Source organism: Anolis carolinensis, chromosome 1, assembly GCF_035594765.1.
Source record: "Anolis carolinensis isolate JA03-04 chromosome 1, rAnoCar3.1.pri, whole genome shotgun sequence".
In the NCBI taxonomy this organism is placed as follows: Eukaryota; Metazoa; Chordata; class Lepidosauria; order Squamata; family Dactyloidae; genus Anolis; species Anolis carolinensis.
The window spans coordinates 186,228,033-186,248,731 of NC_085841.1; the positions used below are offsets into that span (position 1 = coordinate 186,228,033).

Below are 20,699 nucleotides of genomic sequence, written 5' to 3' on the forward strand. Positions count from 1 at the left end.
AACACAAGTGCAGCCACGCTCCCAAACAAGTGGCAGACTTGTTGTAAAACATGATGTTTTGGTGATTAATTTGTAAAATCATAACGTAATTTGATGTTTAATAGGCTTTTCCTTAATCTCTCCTTATTATCCAACATTTTCGCTTATCCAACGCTTTTATTTTTCAGTAATTGGTTTGGGGTGGCACCAAAATTCTGTTCGCCTACACTTGAAAAATACCTAGGGCTGGCTCTGGCTATACATCAAGGGGTAGGCCTCTTTAGTTAGTTTTTTAAAGGGGGGCAGGGAAGAAAACATTATGGAGAGTCTTGGTACTAATTTAAAAGTCAAAGAGCCACAACTGGAATGGGTTTGCTATCACTGTGAACAGGACTCAGCACTTGGACAACTTCTTTGACATCTGGAGAAGATGCAAACCCTGGAGGAAATGCATAGGAGACTACCAATGAAAGTGAAGTCACCTCCTAACAAAAAAGGAACTGCTAATTTCTTCTGTGAGGAGGCTTCCATAACAAGAAGTTCAGGTATTGTTGGCCAGAAGGACGGCAAATCAGGCAATCGTGGGATGCAAAAACAGTCTTGAAGGGTTGCATGTGTCACAAGATCCACACTTTCTCTACTCTTGTTTTAGAGTGCTTATGGCCTACCATATGTTGAAGATTTCTTATTTTCAGTTTCTCTCATCACTGACCATGTTGGTGTAGGGTGATGGAAAGTGAGTACAACAATATTCAGAGGACTGGAGCTACCTTAATCTTGCTGTAGATCCATCCTTCACTCCTTCTGTTTTAGGCTGAATCTTGTTTGTTGATTTGTTCAGTCACTTCTGACTTTTTGTGACCTCATGGACCAGCCCACGCCAGAGCTCCCTGTCGGCTGTGGTCGCCCCCAGTTCCTTCAAAGTCAAGCCAGTCACTTCAAGGATATTTATTTTATTATTTATTTTATTTACAGTATTTATATTCCACCCTTCTCACCCCGAAGGGGTCTCAGGGCGGATTACAATGAACACATATATGGCAAACATTCAATGCCAACAGACAAACAACATATATAGACAGACACAGAGGCATTTAACTTTTTTCCAGCTTCACGATTCCGGCCACAGGGGGAGCTGTTGCTTCACTGTCCACTAGTGGCTGTACTTCCTCATTCCATTCCTCATGTTTTGCTGGCAGTTTTATGATGTTGTAAATTAGTTAAATTAGCTTCCCGCATAAAGCGTACCTAAATTTCCCTAATTGACAAATGCAACTGTCTTTCGGGGCTGGATAGGTCAACAGCTGGGCTATTTATGGTCAGGGGCTTAACCTGACCCAGGCTTCGAACTCATGTCAGTAGTGATTTATTGCAGCTGGTTACTAGCCAGCTGCGCCACAGCCTGGATCGATACCATCCATCCATCTTTCTCTTGGTTGGCCCCTCTTCTTTTTTCCTTCCATTTTCCTTCCAGATTATTTGCTTTGAACTGGATTATATGAGTCTACACTGCCAGATAATATGGGATAATCTGGAATCAGATCTGGGGATATAGGGCAGTGTAGATCCAGCCTTCAGGTTCCAGGTTCAAATCCGGGGAGTGGAATGAGCGCCCGCTGTTAGCCCCAGCTCCTGCCAACCTAGCAATTCGAAAACATGCCAATGTGAGTAGATCAATAGGTACCACTCTGGTGGGAAAGTAACGGCGCTCCATGCAGTCATGCTGGTCACATGACCTTGGAGATGTCTGCAGACAACACCGGCTCTTCGGCCTGGACTTAACGTCAGGGGAAAACCTTTACCTTTTACCTAGATCCAGCCTTAGTTACAAATGTGTAAGTAAACATACACATTATCTACAGAATATCCCTCTGGACAATTACAGCTGTAGGAGAATATCACCATACAACCAATTTTATCATTATTACTATTTTTATCATTATGCTCTGGGCAGATTTTGGTTTGTTGTACAATAAATGTTCCAGAAATGTGTTGTTTTTTTTTGCAAAGAGTTAGTATTCTTTCAAGCCAGCATTGCAGCTACATGTATACTCACTAATATATTTTAAACAGAGAATCAATAGCACCAATCCTATCTCTGCTCAGTGATGTCAGTGAGGTTGACTCTCCAGTAAGAAGAAATAGGACTGAAGCATTAATTTGCACGCTCAAACCATTTACAGTCTTTCATGGCTTCATCTCTGGCTTGCAAACTAGGCTTGAAATGAACAGAAACCTTCCTCTGCTGCCGCTCTGTTTTAATTTTCTTCATTCCATTATTTACAGGTCTGCTAAACAGGAAATGCCTTATTCCCAGGTCCCATTTCAGCTGTGATCATTGCCTGCAAGACAGGCACATGATAGATGACAATTATCCCTGTTTAAAAACAGGGAAGTGAAAGAGAGCTTCTTTGACTAGTGCAAGATGTGCAGGAAGCCTGTGGCAGGACTGGAAATAGAATCCAGGCCTCTTGAATCTCTGCAAGGAGCTTAATCCACAATCTCATGCTTCTTCCCTTAAATATTTCAGAACACAAACATTTCAAAATAGCCTCTATTTATAGCGATGAGATATGTATGTGGCAATCCTTATGCATAATCTCTCTCTCTGACACAGGGTGGCCTTGTGATAGTGTTGCAGCCACACTATATACTGCTTAACAAGAAGTCAATTGCAGAGAGAGAACACTGAGAGCAAAAATAATTTCAAAATTAAAGGAGACACTTCCTTGACTCATGAAATGGTTAAGCATAAGATGGGGTTTTGGTATGTGTTTGGGCCCATGCCCTGCCCTCTCTAACTAACTATAAACAACAACTTCCGTAGTTCTGATAATCTGTCATGTCAGCAAATAAAGTCAAGCCAGTTCAGAAAAGATTCCACTAATACTTTAGATGAACAAAGAATGTACTGGCTAGCATGAGGTTATTATTGCTTTTTAAAAAACAGGCCTAAGAAATAAATTGATGGTGTACAGATGGTAGCTGATGGAAAATACACAGAAAGGCAACAGGTTTTTTAAAAAATGTACTAGTGTACCCTATATATCAAGGACAGTCCTTGTTTTGGGGTACGTATCACTTCTAAATTATATTCCCCTCCCAAAGAGATATTGGGATGTCTTAGGATTTCCTTTTAAAAGAATGTATGTGTATCTAGACTTGTCAGAGGTGAGCCTGGTACAAGCCAGTAGTCAAGACCAAAAACGGAGGACTTTATTGCACTAAGGCACTATCTTGAAGCATTTGTTCAATCGCAAATACAGTAGAGTCCCACTTATCCAACACTCGCTTATCCAACGTTCTGGATTATCCAACGCATTTTTGTAGTCAATGTTTTCAATAAATTGTGATATTTTGGTGCTAAATTCGTAAATACAGTAATTACTACATAGCATTACTGCGTATTGAACTACTTTTTCTGTCAAATTTGTTGTATAACATGATGTTTTGGTGCTTAATTTGTAAAATCATAACCTAATTTGATGTTTAATAGGTTTTTCCTTAATGTCTCCTTATTATCCAACATATTCGCTTATCCAACATTCTGCCAGCCCGTTTATGTTGGATAAGTGAGACTCTACTGTAATGGAAATATACTAGAAAAATCACCCCCAGTATTCCACCTTGTTGTACTTCCTCTTAGGGATGTTGGGGAGAGGAGGACCATCTTGCCTCCTTTTTTTCCTTTTTCCTTTTCTTTTCCTTTATTGTGGAGAATATATATATATATACACACACACACAAACACAGAGAAATATACTATCTTTCATATTCCACCATCAAAAAAAAGTATTTTTTCCCAGTCCCATCATCTCCCCATTCCCACCCATGAACTCCCACCCCTGACCTCTCTTTACGTAATACAAAGATACAGGAATACTATTGAATATTTATGCCTCAGTATAATCAAGCATGCAATAATTTCCCTTGATTTCACCAACTATTCTATTATCACTCAGAATCTTATTAATCTTATACATAGCTGTCTGAGATTCTCAAAAATACTCATTTTATTTTCTTCATCATCTTGTATCCCTCCTTCCCTCCCTCTTCCCCCTGGGAACAGTTTACTAATGTTACTATACTTATTATAGTTGTTCATTCATGAAGATAATCTTATTTAATTCCTTATATTTATCTTTCCCCTTTATTCTGGAGATGAGACCCTTCCATTTTGCCTCCCAGGTCTTTCTAGTTTGGCTTGTCCTATAATACAGTAGAGTCTCGCTTATCCAACATAAACGGGCCGGCAGAACGTTGAATAAGTGAATATGTTGGGTAATAAGGCGGGATTAAGGAAAAGCCTATTAAACATCAAATTAGGTTATGATTTTACAACTTAAGCACCAAAACATCATGTTAAACAACACATTTGACAGAAATAGTAGTTCAATATGCAGTAATGCTATGTAGTAATTACCGTATTTACGAATTTAGCACCAAAATATCATGATGTGTTGAAAACATTGACTACAAAAATGCGTTGGATAATCCAGAACGTTGGATAAGTGAGACTCTACTGTAGCTTTTCCTTTCACTAATATAGTCTTGGAATAGGTAATTGGCTAAATATTTATACCAAGTTTTTGGATCCCATTTCTTTTGGTCCTTCTAACCTAGGGCAATTGAGGCTTTAATTGCATCTAACATGTGTTTTATTATTTCCTCCCATTGTTGAAGTTCCCCATTGCCTTCCATTTTTTGAACAAAAAATTGTGTTGTGTTCCAACCTATTTTTATCCCTAATGCCACCTTGCCTCCTGATGCCTCTGATGGCATGCCAGCACAGAAGTGGATCATGATCATCACACAAAGTAAGGATGCCATCATAAAGGCCTCTGGAATTGCCACACATTGTGGTGATTCTGATAGTGACCATTGGGATGTGTGGGGAACCCGTTGCCCCACTGCCTGCATCACCCAACTCACCCAGCTAAGCATCCCATGGGGGGGGGGGGAGTGTCTACTACCTTGCTCCACCTCATTGTTCCTGGTAGAATGTGGGAAGCCTTCAGTGTTGCCGCAGTGGCGGCGTGCTCCACTTCGCCACCCTTTTAAGCATGGAGCCTTGTTGAAAGTAGTTGTGTGTTGTTTATTGGGAGCTGGTGGGTTATATGCTTAAAGTGGCGGTGAAGTGGAGCATGCCTCCGATTCTTCCCCCATCTGATGAGGTTATAAGTTGCAGCTGGCATGATCAGGTTTTGTCCATCAGTATCAAGGGAATGCTTTGTTGTGGGGAGATGGCAGATAAGCAATGGGTTCTTCTATTCTAATTCTCATTCTTTGTGCAATAAATCCTATGTCAATAGATTTAAAGGACAAACCAGGAGATAGGTTCAAGAGCCAACTCAGATACAGGGAAATATCTGTTACGGGTTTGTTGAAAAACAAACTGCGTGCAGTCCTGTCCAGACTTATCCAGTCTGTTGTTGTATCCACAATGAGCAAAAGAAAAACAAGCCACGAAAATGGAAGAGAAAATCAAAAATTTACTCTTAAGTAGCAGAGTCAAAAATCATAATAAAACTTCCAGCAACAAAACTCACATAAAGTCTCTTGCATTAAATTCATGCATCTTCATAGTAGGCTCTCAGCAAGCATTCAGTAAGTCCCCCAAAAGACATTACAAACATTCCCAGATATACCCCATTCAGGGAGTGGCTCAAGCCTGTTAGCCCTGACTGTTCCAATTACTCAACCATGAGTTGTAATTGACCAGGTGTTTTTCTCTTAACACACACATACACAAGTAGTGATCCCACAGAAACTTAGTCACATACATGCATATACAGTAATAATATCTGACTTCAGAAAAACTCAGCTAGAGTGGGGAATTTTTTTCATACTTTTTTCCCTTTCCAGAAAGAGTCAGTAGCAGAACAAGACAAGAGCCTAAAGGTACTTGAGGGGAAGGCACTATGCAAAGTTTCCTGGCATAGTACTTGGGGCAATTCTCATATATTTCTAAACCGGAAAGGAGCAAAGAATGACCAGTGGCCTACAGATGGCCCCAAGACCCCCTTTGCAGCCTACAACCCCATAAAACGGTGGATCCCAACCTTTGGTCCTCCAGTTGCTTTGGACTTCAACTCCCAGAAATCCCATCCAGTTTTCCAGCTGTTAGGAATTGTGGATGCTGGAGTCTAAAACACCTGGAGGACTAAAGGTTGGAAACTACTGTCTTAGAACCTCCCCAATGGTTACCTGCCTTGAAAAACTATTACAATATATTCCCTACTCATGGAGGTCTCCATGATTTCTATTGTTAACAGAAGGATAAAGCACCACAAAGCCCATAAGGGCTCCCAAATTTTAAAAAAAATTCCACAAAAAAACAAACAAACCAGAAATGGAAAGAGATTTCAGATAATGTTCAGTTTTGATGGGAGGCATTTCTGACTCTGATGTGGCCTACAGCAGAGCCCAAGAACTAGCAAAATTCTCAATTCTTCATTAGTGGGATAATACTATCTCTGCATTGGAGAACTCTGAGGTGAGAAACTCCAATGCAAAAAACTCTTCATTATTTCCTGTTTGTTTTTGTCTAGATTTAATAGGGGTTGGAAAGAGCTCTTCAGTCTAATTTCTGTCCCTCTGCCATTTTTTAAAATGGTGTTATGGAATAATTGAATTTAGAGATCGAAGGGAAATCAAGGCCATGTAATGCAACCCCTTGCCACAAATAGGCTTCACATGAATATGCTGCAAGAATCACCTAATTCAGGTTTACTTTCAGAGCATAATTACTGCTCCCAGAAGGATAGCTGTCATCCCTGGGAACAGTATGAGTACTGATGGGACCAGATACAATAAAGAATCCTCTAATTGCTCAATGCAGACAAAGGAAGGTGGTTATTACCGTAGTTAAATTGAATATTTTAATTCTTTTTTCATTCTTCAAGAAAAAAATGGATATCATCACATCAACCCACCAAAACAATTGTGTTAGTGCAGAGCAGTGGTTCTCAACCTGTGAGTCCCCAGATGTTTTGGCCTTCAACTTCCAGAAATCTTAACAGCTGGTAAACTGGCTGGGATTTCTGGGAGTTGTAGGACAAAACACCTGGGGACCCACAGATTGAGAACCACTGGTGTAGATAACGGATCAAAATGAAGTTGAGCACCTTTGATAGTATAACTGCACCGATTAGCCAACCCATGGCCCTGTGATAGGTCTTTCACATGTTCTTATATTCCTACCTTTCTGCAATACTCCCTATACCCAGTGTACTTTGCAGTGGTGGTGAACCTCAGGGAGGAGAGAGGGAAGGAAGTCCCCAGTTTTAAGACCTTGCGGCTAACTGCAACTAGACTAGAGCCTTTTCAGCAGTGGTGCCATCTCTCTGGAACTCTCTGCCACCTGAAGTTCATGCCTTGCGGGACTTGTCGGCCTTCTGCAGGGCATGTAAGACACACCTATTTTGGCAGGCTTTTGAGTTTTGTTATTGATGTTTTAAAAGATGCTTTTAGGATGTTTTTAATATGTTTTTTAAATATGTTTTTAAGATGTTTTTAAATTGTTGATTTTAGCCTGTTCTTGTAAGCCTCCCCGAGCCCTAGGGGAGTGGCGGCATATATGTTTGAACAATAAATAAATAAATAAATAGATTTAGCAAAGTGAACTCTAATTCTGTATGTCCCTGAAAACATCCTCTGCTTAATCCAACATCCCCTCCCTTTGGGCCAATTGCTAACACAACAAGGGGTATTCAAATAGAGATGGAAGGAAGAAAGGAAGAAGGGAAGAAAGAAGAGACATGGGCCTGCTTCTTTAATGTTTGCTGTTTTCTTTAAAAGACGTTTTTGAAATATCTGTTTTGCAAAGCTTATGGATATGGAGGAGTGGGGTGGGGGAAGGCATGAGGCAAGACAGAAAAAGAGAAGACTGGGAAAGAAGAGGAGAAGCAAAGGACAAGGGCACAATAACATCATTGCAAACAGGTGTGATAGTGATTTTTTTTCCAAACAGGTAAGCCAACAGAATGTTCCCATTTGATTTAACAATGTGATTGCGTTGAGACAATAGGGTGGTGTGATAATGTCCTTAAGACTGCCGCCTTATTGTATGAGGATGTCAAATCATAATTACAACAGAACTACAGGCATCTTAGCCTTGGACTTATCATATGGCATCACTACTTTCCCACTGTTTTCCCAGTGGGAGACTGTTGGAAGGTGTTTCTTTTACAAATGGAAGTCATTAAAGGATTATTTGTGTTTGTAAAAGAAATACTTTCCAGGCTGTTTCCCACCAGGAGAGCAATAAGAAAGGAGCAATGTCATGTGATAAGTCCAAAGCAAAAGATGCCATTGTCCTGCTATAATTGCAATTTGCCTTGTCTGACAAATTCTTTAGATGTAAATCGATAAAATTGTGCTTTTCAAGTTATTAAGAAGTGAGATTAGAGAAAGAAGAGAAGTGTTGGGAAAATCTAAAAAATGCAGTATCAGCGCCCTTTACATATTAAAAATCACTTTGTTGCTGTAGGAACTTGGCATGGAATAAAAGTGTTATGTTGTAGATATTAAAGGAAGGTATATTCAGAAAATAATTATAATTTGAATGTGCTTTTATTTTTTGTTATAAATAAGTAGAAAAGATCCTGAATTGTAAGGAACATCGAAACCATAAGCAATCCTTTGTTTCACCAGTAACAGATCCCTCAGTAATAAAAACAAGGCAAACCAGTAACTGCACTAAAACAAAGGAAATTATTTTGTCTTTTCTTTTCTTCTGTTCTATTAATTAATAAAGCTCTCATCCCCAGAAAAAGAACCAGGAAAAAGAAATCAGGATCATGAAGGACAATGATATAAAGCATTGTATATAGTCTTACACAGAAGTTTACAAGCTGAGTAGTTTTTAGAAATCATATAAGGGAAAAAATAGATATTGTGTTTTGTATGTACCTTCAGGTTGCCGGTCAACGTATAAATAATAATAATATTAATATTAATAATAATAATAACTGGGTGCTGTGCCAAAAGATCTCAGCTGGCATTTGGAAACAATAGACATTGACAAAATTATGATCTGCCAACTGCAAAAGGCCGCCCCACTGGGATCTGCGCGCATCATCCGAAAATACATCACACAGCCCTAAACGCTTGGGAAGTGTTCAACTTGTGATTTTGTGATACGAAATCCAGCATATCTATCTTGTTTGCTGTGTCAGACTATGTCATTGTGTCAATAATAATAATAACTTTATTTATGTCCCACCCATCTCCCCAAAGGACTCGAGCGGCTTATAAGTCAACACAATGCAAAGCAGAATACATACAATATACATAAAAATTAACCAAAATCAGTAGAAGCAGTAGAGTAACATAGAATTATAAGATACAGGAGTTAACATAGGATGTCGATCAAAATGAAATAACAGTAAAGTACAATAACAGACACTAATTTAAAGCAAACTATACAAACCTTCTCGGTTGTGCCCCCCCCCCCCAGCTTTGGAGCACCCTCCCTTGGGAAATCAGGCTACCCCCCACTATTCAATCTTTTTGGAGGGAGTCAAAGACATGGCTGTTCAAGCAGGCTTTGATAATGGTTAAGGTATCATCTGTGTTGGATGATCTAAATGAAGTTCTACCCAGGTTAAAAATATCAGCAATTAAAATGTCAGGGTAGCTATAGCTAGCCCCAGTCAGTAACCTGGCTGCTGATCTTTGTACTAGTTGTAATTTCCGAGCTGTCTTTAAAGGCAACCCCTACGTAGAGTGCGTTTCGAGGTACACAAGATTTAATTGTGCAAAAGCCCTCCCGGCCTTCTGACACCTGGGCCTCCATGGTCAGCACTGAGTCCAGGAGGACCCCCAGACTGTGGACTTGTGTCCTCAGGGGGAGTGTAACCCCATCGAACACAGGTTGCCACCCTACACCCCGATTAGCCCCATGACTGACTAGGAGGGCCTCTATCTTGTATGGATTTAGCTTCAGCTTGTTAGCCCTCATCCAGTCCATCAGAGCTGCCAGGCACTGGTCCAGGATCCAGGGAGCTTCCTTGGATTTAGGTGGAAAAGAGTAATAAAGTTGTGTCATCTACGTATGGATGACACCGAACTCCAAAACTCTGTATGACATCACCCAGTAGTTTCATCTAGATGTTAAAAAGCATGAGAGATAGAATCAAACCTTGTGGGACTCCACAGTTCAATGGCCAGGGGTCCGAGCAGGTGTCCCCCAGCATCACCATCACCAGGAAGGAGCAGAGCCATTGCAAAGCAGTGCCCCCAAGACCCATCCCAGAGAACTGACCCAGAAAGATACCATGGGTGTAGTATTCTTTGTATATAGCAAACTCACCAGCCAGCAGAGTCCTGTAGTAAAAGGTATTTATTCAAGCACTAGGAAAGCGACTACTGAGGCTTTGGCTGCACAAGCATTATATCCCATACCATCAGTAGTTTAAATGCATTGCAGGTGTAACAACCAGAGAGTGTGGCTTAAAGGCACAGTATACCACAATGGGGTTTTCTTAGGCAAGAAATACTCACTGTTGATTTTGCCAATTCCGTCCTTTGAAATATAGTCAATAGTATTGGTATTCATTGGTTGCTTCCAGTCTAAGTACTAACTAGGGCTGACCCTGCTAAGATTGCATGAGTCAATGGAATCTGCCGCCTTTAGGATATTTAGGCCCTATGAAATGGGGAAAATGTGGCAGAAGGGACTAAAATGTACATTATCTAATCATCTTGAAGATAATTTTTACAAAATGATATTTCAATGGCACTTATCCCTCCTCTGCCCCATATCAACAATTTGCAAAGGAACAAATAATCAAAGTTCGAAATGTAAAGTTCATGACAAGTCCTACTATTATGTTAAGTGGCTTGACATAAAAGCGTTAACATACAATTTAAAATATGCAAATATGCAGACAATAAAACAGAATTAAATATAAACAGTATTAAAAATTCACAGTTAAAATCTAATTAAAACATATTCAAGTTAAAACCGTTACTAACATGGGCGATGACCTAGCAAAAAGACCAAAGAATATGGAGACAAATTCATGGAGCATGCAAGAAATTCTTAAGATAAAAATCAGTTTCAAGCCAGAATTGTTGTTACTAGGACTGTTGGATAATCAAATAAAGAAACATGAGAGGATACTGCAGTATATGTTAACGGTGGCAAGAATTCCATACGCTCAATGATGGGGAAAACATATACTATAAAAGATTGGAGACTGAAGATGTGGGAGCTAATAGAAATGGACAGGTTGATTTTGTGCAAGGATAATTCACTATACCCATTTTTAGAAGAATGGAAACCTTTCTGTCAATACATATCAGAGGAAAAGAAAAAAACTTTATGTACAAGTTTGAGATAAAAAAACTGTTGGGATATTTATTTGCTAATGTCAAAATAAGCAGAAATAAATTGAGTTGAATTTGGGCTTCAGGTGACTTTTTTTTAGATACTGTTTGTATAGAGGGAGAACTGATATTTATTGGGGTGGAGAGAATTCTCTAACAACGCACATTCAAACAGTTTCTCTGAACAGTCCACAGAGCTTCTGCCATTTTATGTTTTCTGTGTCACTTATCCAGTTTGGTGAAGCCATTCTGGAACTGGGAATAATTTACTATGGTTTTTCCCTATCCTGAATAGGCAGGGCCATCTGGAAATGAATGGACTCACAAACAAGAATGAATGAGAACATGTTGGTGAAATCATGGGTGCTTCCGACAGAGGGCTCCCTAGTGCTACTAATCTAAAAGCATTGTGCAGTTGTTATGGTTTTCCCTCCAGAATATATGTGCACAGCAAGAACAAAGATGAGGAAGTGGAAAAAACCACAAGAACATTATAAATATAAGATGATGAAGACGTCTGGACCTCTTGTGGAATTCTGTGAAGGAGGCAGGGCAACTGCCCAATAAAAAACTCATCTGGAGGCGTTTGCTATCACACATGCATGTTTACAGAAATACAGTGTTTTGCCTCTTTATGATCACTCTGTGGCAAGGGAATAAACTGCAGCTGATTCAGAATCAAGAAGTCAAAATGGCCACCTTGGAGCCTCCATTACAGCTGCCATCTTAAGACATAACATAGCAGTTGCTTTGGGAGTTCGGCAGGGACAATCCCCCCTCTGAATGCATCTATATATATAAAAATGTAATGTGCATTTTACTATGGAGTAAACAACAAAACCACTGAACCAAATCACACCAAAGTTGGCCACAAAAGACATAGTCATCCAAAATATGTCTTTCAATCAAAAAACCCTAGAAAAATAGCCTAAATGACAGAGGATGAGGAAGAGCCTCTCCCCCCCTAACTTCCAGTTAGAAAGGTAGGCTCTGCTGCCTTTAGCCCCCCCCCCCCCTTCGTATCCTAGCAACTCCCTCAGCGAAAATGGCGCCCAGGGCACAGGCAGAGTGAACTTAGGTCTGACCCACACTGCCTATAAAATACAGATTATCTGATTTGAATTGGATTATATGGCAGTGTAGACTCAAGGTCCTTCCACACAGCTATATTACCCATTTATAATCTTATATTATCTGCTTTGAACTGGATTATCTTGAGTCCACACTGCTTGTGCCGTCCGCCGGACCATAAAAAGCTATAAAACTGAAACGTGCTGTCCTTTATCCGGGCGAACTGCAAATCCCTATAAGCTGTCCTATAGATATTGAACGACTGAGTCTGGATAACTTCAAAAAAGAAGGATATTTATTCATACAAGGTTGTAAACCTGGCACAGATCTTAAAGTTGCAGAAAATGAAACAAATTTCCATAGGTTTTAGTTGCAGAATTATCCCTGGTTCCAGAAGGCAAAAGTGATTATAAAACCACTATACCCTAATCACGCTGTCTATATTAGAAGGAGAAACTCTTTCCTTCCCTATCTTTACAGCAAAGATTAGTTCTAGAAGCGATGGAATAACCCTGCTCCTCTAACTAGATTTCCTATTCCAGATCAGTATAATTCAATACTTATCTAATTTGGATAGGCTTAGATTGGCCTGGTTTTGAGGATGATTTGTCCCAGTTAGCCTTGCACAGCTCCAGCACGTTGGAAGACTATAGCCAGAATGAAACTCTAAAATGGAGACTAGACCCTGGTAAAAAGGGCGGTCCTAAGATGTTGTACTCTTTGACCAATCATTGCAAAGAAAACTGCAGCCAGCTCTTGCAGACTTCAAGCCACCTTTCCTGGGCTTTGCAGCCAGAGGCTGAAACAAAATGCAAAGGAGGGAAAACAAACAAACGACCAATAAGTAAGGCAAACCATCGTCCTGGGGGACGGAACACTCCCCGCTTAAATTCCCAGGATGTGGGAATTTACCAATCAAAAACATACAAACACCTTTGTATACACAACAATACAAACACTAGAACTTTAAACATCTCCAATAAGCAACACGAGGTCACTAATTGGTCTGTCCAAAATGGACACTTTGTCTCTGTTGCAAGTCTTTAATTGAACTTTCCTGACCTTACCGTCCGGGCAAGGAAAGGTCTTTAATACAATGCCCATGGGCCACGCATGGCGGGGCAAGTCTTTGTCCTTTAACAACACAAGGTTTCCCGCCTTGAAATTGTCCTTTGGGGTTTGCCAGAGTCTTCTGGTTGGAAGCTGGCTTAAGTATTCGGCCTTCCACCTCTTTCAGAAGTGGTTGGCTAAGGTCTGCACATGCAAAATTGGTGCCACAGTCCGACCAAATTGACTTAATTGGCCCTCTGAGGGCTATGAACCTTTTCAATGCGTTTATGAATGATGAAGTGTCCATTCCCTCTGCAACCTCTATATGGACAGCTCGTACTGACAAACAAGTAAACAAAACCGCACATCTTTTGTTATTTACAACACCACCCCTGGTTTTCCTAGTGACAACCTCCCAAGGACCAAACACATCCATTCCCACATGGGAAAGGGGTGGGTCTGTCAAAGTCCTATCCTGAGGTAGTTCTGCCATTAACTGACTTTGACAGTTACGTCTGAGTCGCCGACATTTGACACACTTAAAAATAACACTGCTGACCAAACTTTTAGCATTTACCACCCACAGGCCTTCATTTCTAAGGGTCGCCTCAGTCAGAGTTCTACCCTGATGATGGATTTTCTCATGGTAGTGACGAACCAACAACAAAGCAATATGGCTATTGGGGGGTACAATGATGGGGTTCTTTGTACACACTTTGAGTTTAGCCTTAGCTAACCTCCCTCCCACTCTTAAAATGCCCTCCTTGTCTAGAAATGGGTTTAACTCACGCAAGAAACTCCGGCTGGGGGTGTCAAGCCCTTGTTCTAACCTGGCTATTTCTAGACTAAACTCATGCCTCTGAACTGACCTGAATATTACTCCCTTAGCCTTCAACATGTCCTGAACTTGCAAAGTCTGACTATCTTTGCAGACTAAGCGATGTATAAGCCTAGCAACTGCTCTAAGAAGACTGTGCCATTCCGAAAAACGTTCAAAATGGTGTCGTTCCAGACAAGATCTTTGGCCCATCTTGATTTCTGTGGTTGATTTGCAGGCTTTCACCTCTGCACTTCGTGAGACTTGAGCATTCATAATGTCCGAAAACCTTTGCTCATCTTTCGAGAGCGCTGTGGCTTCGTCTCTCTCAGAGACTTTGAAGATGGAGGAATACTCTGGAGTTATTGCTTGGCAGTAGACTGAGATGTGACTTAGGCAACTGCGCACAAGTGTAGGACGTCCACCTTTAAGCACCTGTGCTTGATTGGAGTCCAACGACGATGGTGGGTGCATCTTGTTTATGCACACTGGGCCTGTAACTGTCCAGCCTAGTGGTAGCAGCTGAGCAATGGGCGCCCCTGGAGGTCCCTTAACTTGGTCGTTCACATAGAACAAGTTCGGACAGTCCGCACCAAGCAGAAGGGCAATGTCCACATCTGGCTGAAAGGCTGGTATGGCATTCTTTAACCGTCGCAAATGTGGATGAGCCTCCACAACTTCTCTAGTTACAATTTGTTTTTTGTTCCGAGGGATGGAGGAACACTCAATCAGGTCTGGCAACTTGAACTGTCTCTTCTGGTCGCAAGAGGAGACAACAAAGCCAGATGCTATGCGACCCTGCAACTTCTTTTTTCCTGCACATGTAGTCATGGTGTAATCGACCATCTTGGTTTTAAGGTCAAACATGCGGAAGAACTCTGGAGTAGCTAGGGAGGCATCGCTCTGTGAATCTAGGGCCACATAGAGTCTCTTTTTAAGCCAAGGGCTCTTGGATGGATATACATCCGCTAGGCAGATAGGATGACAGACTCTGAACTGGTGCACGTTAGAGCATAGTTCAGTGCAGGCGACCGATGGAGCATCCTCCTGCATCCGTGACGCGGCCTGCATGTTGGTGGCTTCAGTAGATGACCCTTCTTTGGAAGACGTGTCCCCTTTGGCGCGGGAGACAGCGTCAGAGTTGTGCATCGCGGTGCAATGCTTAAGGCTGTTACACCTTGCGCATTTGACGTCCTCTTTGCAGTTGGATGCAAAGTGAGGAGTTGCTCCACAGCACCTAAAACATATGCCCAGCTTCTGTACAATCTGTTGTCTTTCTTTATAAGGCTTCTTGCCAAATTCCCGGCAGTTGGCCAAACTGTGAGGCTTTTGGTGAATGGGGCAGAGCACCTCTTTTACCTCCGACCTGGGTTCATCAGTCTTGTGTTGAGTTTCGACTGCCTTTACGCTGACAGGTCTATTGGCCTCTCTAGATGGTTTCTTGTCCACTTTAGGTGCCTTCTCTGGCTGGGTCCCTTGGTATAAGGTGGGGAGGCCCGTCTGTGGATCATTCCTTTCTCTGGCTGCCCTGGTGATGAACTGGACCAAATGAGAAAATGGAGGGTATGCCTGGGAGTGGGCCTCCTTGTAGTTGAAGACCTCCTGTCCCCAGCGTTCTTGCAAAGTGAAGGGCAGCTTGGTCAAGATCTGCCTCTGGGACAGGTGCTGATCGAGGCACTTCAAACCGGGCAGTTCTGGATTCTCCTTGGCCGACTCTAATTCCGCAAGGAGATCGCTAAGGTCCCACAAGAGTTTGAAGTCTTTGAGTTTTAAAGCTGGGAACCTTTGGAGCTTGTCCATAAGAGATGCTTCAATCTCTGTGCTGGACCCATACCTCTGCTGCAACCTGGCCCAGGCCTTTTCCAGGGCTTTGTCGGGATCGGCTACGTGGGCTGCGTAGATCTTCTTAACTTGTGAGGATGAGGCTGGGCCCAACCATGCAGCCAGAAGAGTCAGTTCTTCCTCAGGCAATAACTTTAAGTCTCTGATTGCTCTCTGGAAGGTGGCCTTCCAGAGAAGAAATTCCTCAGGCTTGTCCGAAAACTTTTCGACACCCTTGTCCTTAAGATCTCTTCTGGGGCTTCTGATGATGGAGACAAGCTGGGACTCTGACGTCGAAGGGAACAATTGAGGAGTTTGCTGTTGTGGAGTGGACTCCCACCGTGTACCTTGCGTCAACCTTTGGCCTCTTGGAGGGATGACATCGACCACTGACGAATCGATGGTTCCCTGTGCAGCTGTCTGTAGGGGCCAACTAGCACTCGGCCTTGAGGCCCTGATTGACTGACCTAGGGTTTTAGCAGGAGGCACAGGTAGCTCGAGCAAGGGTGAGCTCCCCGCTATGACGCTCTGCTCTGCAGGAAACTCAAAAGTGACTTTGGGGCCCTGCTCTGGGTAAGGAGAGAAGTCTCCCTGTTCCTCATCCGAAAACTGGCTGTTCATGCTGCCAAGGTGCGCAAACACTTTGGCAGAAGGATCCTGTATTGGTAACTGGCTTACATTTTCTTCTGTGAGTGGCTCAATTAGGGCTTTGGCCAAAGTCTCAGCCCTTACCTTTTTGGCAGTAGCATCCATCCTTATTCTAAGCATTTCTATTTCACCTTGCCTTTGGGCCTGTTCCATTTGCATTTCGCTTTGTCTACGGGCCTGTTCTATTTGCATTTCGCTTTGTCTACGGGCCTGTTCTATTTGCATTTCGCTTTGTCTACGGGCCTGTTCTATTTGCAGTCGTTGCTCTTCTTCTTTAAAGGGAAGGGTGAGATCAGCTGCCTTAGCATCAGCCTCCGCCCCCGCTACCTTGCTCTTTAGCTCTAGACGTGCAGCCTCCTTAATGTGCAAGGCAGCTAGGGAAGAGATGGCACTCCCAGCAGCAGAAGACTTGCTAGAGTGGCTATGTTTAGATGATGCACACTCCCTTAGTTTAGATACCTGGCTAGAGCGGTTGGACTTAAGACTAAGTGCCACAGCAGGTGATTTTAAAAGATTGGTCTCATGGCTGCTTAAGGAAGACTGATTTCCTTTTGGCTCAGACCTTAGATTAACAGATGGAGAACTAAATTCCAAGGCATCTAGAATTGCCCTCACCTTATTTTCTTTCTCATTAGTGTCAGCTAAGACACTCACTATTTCTAACTCTGAATCCTTGGCGTTAATGCGCTCGAGGACCTGGACTATCTTAGACACCAAACCCCTCCAAATACCGAAGGTCTCTTCAAGGTCTGTCTGTAATATGGATGGCACCCTTGTAATACCCAAGCTCTCAATTCTGTCCATCAATGTTACAATTCGCTCCCATGCCGAACCTAACCTCACATGGAGGAGCTCCTTTTCATCTATTAGATGGGCTAGCATCTTGGCTGAAGGGTGCTTTATCCTTTGGGGCCTTTCATTCCTACTTTCAGCCTCAGAAGGAGGTATACCATCTGTATCATCTTGAAATTGCATAGACATTATGTATTCTTAATAGCAAGTAAATTTACAACAAAGGCAAATACAACATACCAGCAAGTAAATTTACAATAAAAGCAAATGCAATATATAATACAATGCACAACACTTAACCATAGCAATATATATCACTAAGTAACTATACTTTACAAAGATTGTGACCTTTGGCGCCAGACTTTGGTAGGCAAGCTGCAAAATGTCAACTGACAGCAACTTGCCACTTGATACCTCCCTTGCCCGAGTGACGTAAACTGCCAAAATGGCGACTTCGCCAAATTTTCAAGCACCTCGTGCTCTGCGGCTCGAGGCCTGCCGCCGAAGGAGCACCAAGGCTGGCTTTGGAAAGGAGGAGAGAAGAGACGCCTCCTCCCCGCTGTGAAGGGAGGTCACCACCGCAGGTCGATGAAGCAGGTCACCACCGCAGGACGATGAGGCAGGTCACCACCGCAGGACGATGAGGCAGGTCACCACCGCAGGACGATGAGGAAGGTCACCACCGCAGGACGATGAGGCAGGTCACCACCGCAGGACAATGAGGCAGGTCACCGCCGCAGGTCAATGAGGCAGGTCACCACCGCCGGACCATGAGGCAGGTCAAAGCCGGCCGAGTGCTCCGGCCGAACTCCTGATGAAGAGGCTGTCAAAGCCGGTTGAGTGCTCCGGCCGAACTCGCAGCAGCGTTGCCAGGCCTGTCCAGGTTCTAGCCTGGTTCTGGTGGGCTCCACGCCTCAGAGCCAGCCAAAGAACTGTCGCTGGTGCTCCGCGGCTCGAGGTCTACCGCCGAGGGAGCCCTGGACGTTGCTGGGAACTGCACAGCCTGTGCAAACCCAGAAAGCCACTGGGCCACGTGCGCACACGCGAGCCAAATAGCAAGGAAATAGAGCCCCACTATTTGACTCCTTCGGGTCTGAGAGCGGGCTCCACTGCCTCAGACGCTGGTAGAGTCTTTAGGTATGCAGACTGAGCTCAGGCGGAAAAGCCGCAGCCTATACTAAAACTTCCTAAACTATAAAAAACTATAAAGCCGTGCAAGCTAGCTCAAGCGGAAAAACCGCTGATCTACCTCAAAACTGTGCCGTCCGCCGGACCATAAAAAGCTATAAAACTGAAACGTGCTGTCCTTTATCCGGGCGAACTGCAAATCCCTATAAGCTGTCCTATAGATATTGAACGACTGAGTCTGGATAACTTCAAAAAAGAAGGATATTTATTCATACAAGGTTGTAAACCTGGCACAGATCTTAAAGTTGCAGAAAATGAAACAAATTTCCATAGGTTTTAGTTGCAGAATTATCCCTGGTTCCAGAAGGCAAAAGTGATTATAAAACCACTATACCCTAATCACGCTGTCTATATTAGAAGGAGAAACTCTTTCCTTCCCTATCTTTACAGCAAAGATTAGTTCTAGAAGCGATGGAATAACCCTGCTCCTCTAACTAGATTTCCTATTCCAGATCAGTATAATTCAATACTTATCTAATTTGGATAGGCTTAGATTGGCCTGGTTTTGAGGATGATTTGTCCCAGTTAGCCTTGCACAGCTCCAGCACGTTGGAAGACTATAGCCAGAATGAAACTCTAAAATGGAGACTAGACCCTGGTAAAAAGGGCGGTCCTAAGATGTTGTACTCTTTGACCAATCATTGCAAAGAAAACTGCAGCCAGCTCTTGCAGACTTCAAGCCACCTTTCCTGGGCTTTGCAGCCAGAGGCTGAAACAAAATGCAAAGGAGGGAAAACAAACAAACGACCAATAAGTAAGGCAAACCATCGTCCTGGGGGACGGAACACTGCTATATAATCCACTTCAGTGTGGATTTTATACAGCTGTGTAGAAGGGGCCTCATATAATCCACTTTTAAGCAGATAATATACGATTATAAATATAATATGAAATAATTACTGTGGTATAATAATACAGAGCAATATAATCTCTAAAACCAGGACAGTAAATAAAGAGCAACACTCTGAAAGCAGGGAAATGGGGAATTCCAGAAAGGAAACAATCAGGGCCAGCTAACACTTCCCAACAAAGGATTTCCCCAGGCAGGAAGTAGCCAGGCTTTGAAGCTGCAAGGCCATTAACTGTGGTTACACTTTTTTCTTTACAAAACTTGCTCAATTTGTTTGATTTAGTCAGTTTAACGGATTTATAATGCTGATAAGAATAGACAAGAAACAGGGATGTACAAAGGTAAGATATTAGGTAATAACTAAGACATTGGGCTGCTGGTTGCCCAAGGCATTAAATTCTTGTGGAGAGTCTACACTGCAGTGAATAAGTGTTAAGCCAGATGTTATGAGACCTTTTATATAGGTTTCCTTCTATAAGCTAGCTGGCATTGCCCCCCGATGTGTGACGGGAAGTTGCTGCTAACAGTGAGAGAAATAAGGTCGAACATTGTGAAAGCTACCCACTGCATGACTATCACCCTCCTCCCAGTAGACTCAAGTCAAGGAGGAGCTTCATGAGAACCACCACTCCTCTTGATGTTCCCCCAGCAACAGCAAGGGTATCCCTCTGGGCAGCTAAACCTGGCAATCCCAACTAGATGGCCCCCCATGAGGGCCTGCCTCCAGGGGCAAACCAAGAATGGGCAACTTGGAAGTCCCTGAACAGACGGAGAAGTGGAGTGGGCAGATCAAAAGACAACCTGGCAAGGTGGCACTACCTGGAGGAATCCTCCACCTTGTGCAGAACAAACAACTCCTCATATCTATGCTTGCCCACAATGCCCTGCCTCATGTACAGAGGAGGAGTTGTTTAAAGCTACGGACATGTGATGTCCCATGGACCCTGGGCCGTGAACCTGACTCCATTGTGGACAACAGTGATGAGGAAACAGGTTTAGTGCCAATTCAGCAAGACTCTGCCCCGTTCCAGATGTTCCCTATTGACAATTCTAGTTCAGTGCTCATTAAAAAGGGCCTTGAAACGGATTCTTCTCTTCCCAGCTCTTCTCCCTTTGATAGGAAAATGTTTGTGCAAACGAACAGACAGG

At 42.8% G+C, this 20,699-nt stretch overlaps 1 protein-coding gene across 3 annotated transcripts in view; it reads left to right on the forward strand.

Annotated features, from left to right (window-relative positions):
• The window catches only part of cd28 (CD28 molecule), a 114,179-nt gene that overhangs the window by 52,274 nt on the left and 41,206 nt on the right, over positions 1–20,699 (forward strand). The window contains exon 2 of one of the 3 annotated variants that reach the window (XM_062962246.1): positions 371–524. The exons of the other annotated variants lie outside the window; for them this stretch is intronic. Coding sequence (XP_062818316.1) covers positions 410–524 — 115 coding nt within the window. The 5' untranslated portion in view covers positions 371–409. The remainder of the gene's footprint in view (positions 1–370; positions 525–20,699) is intronic. 3 annotated transcript variants of the gene reach the window in all.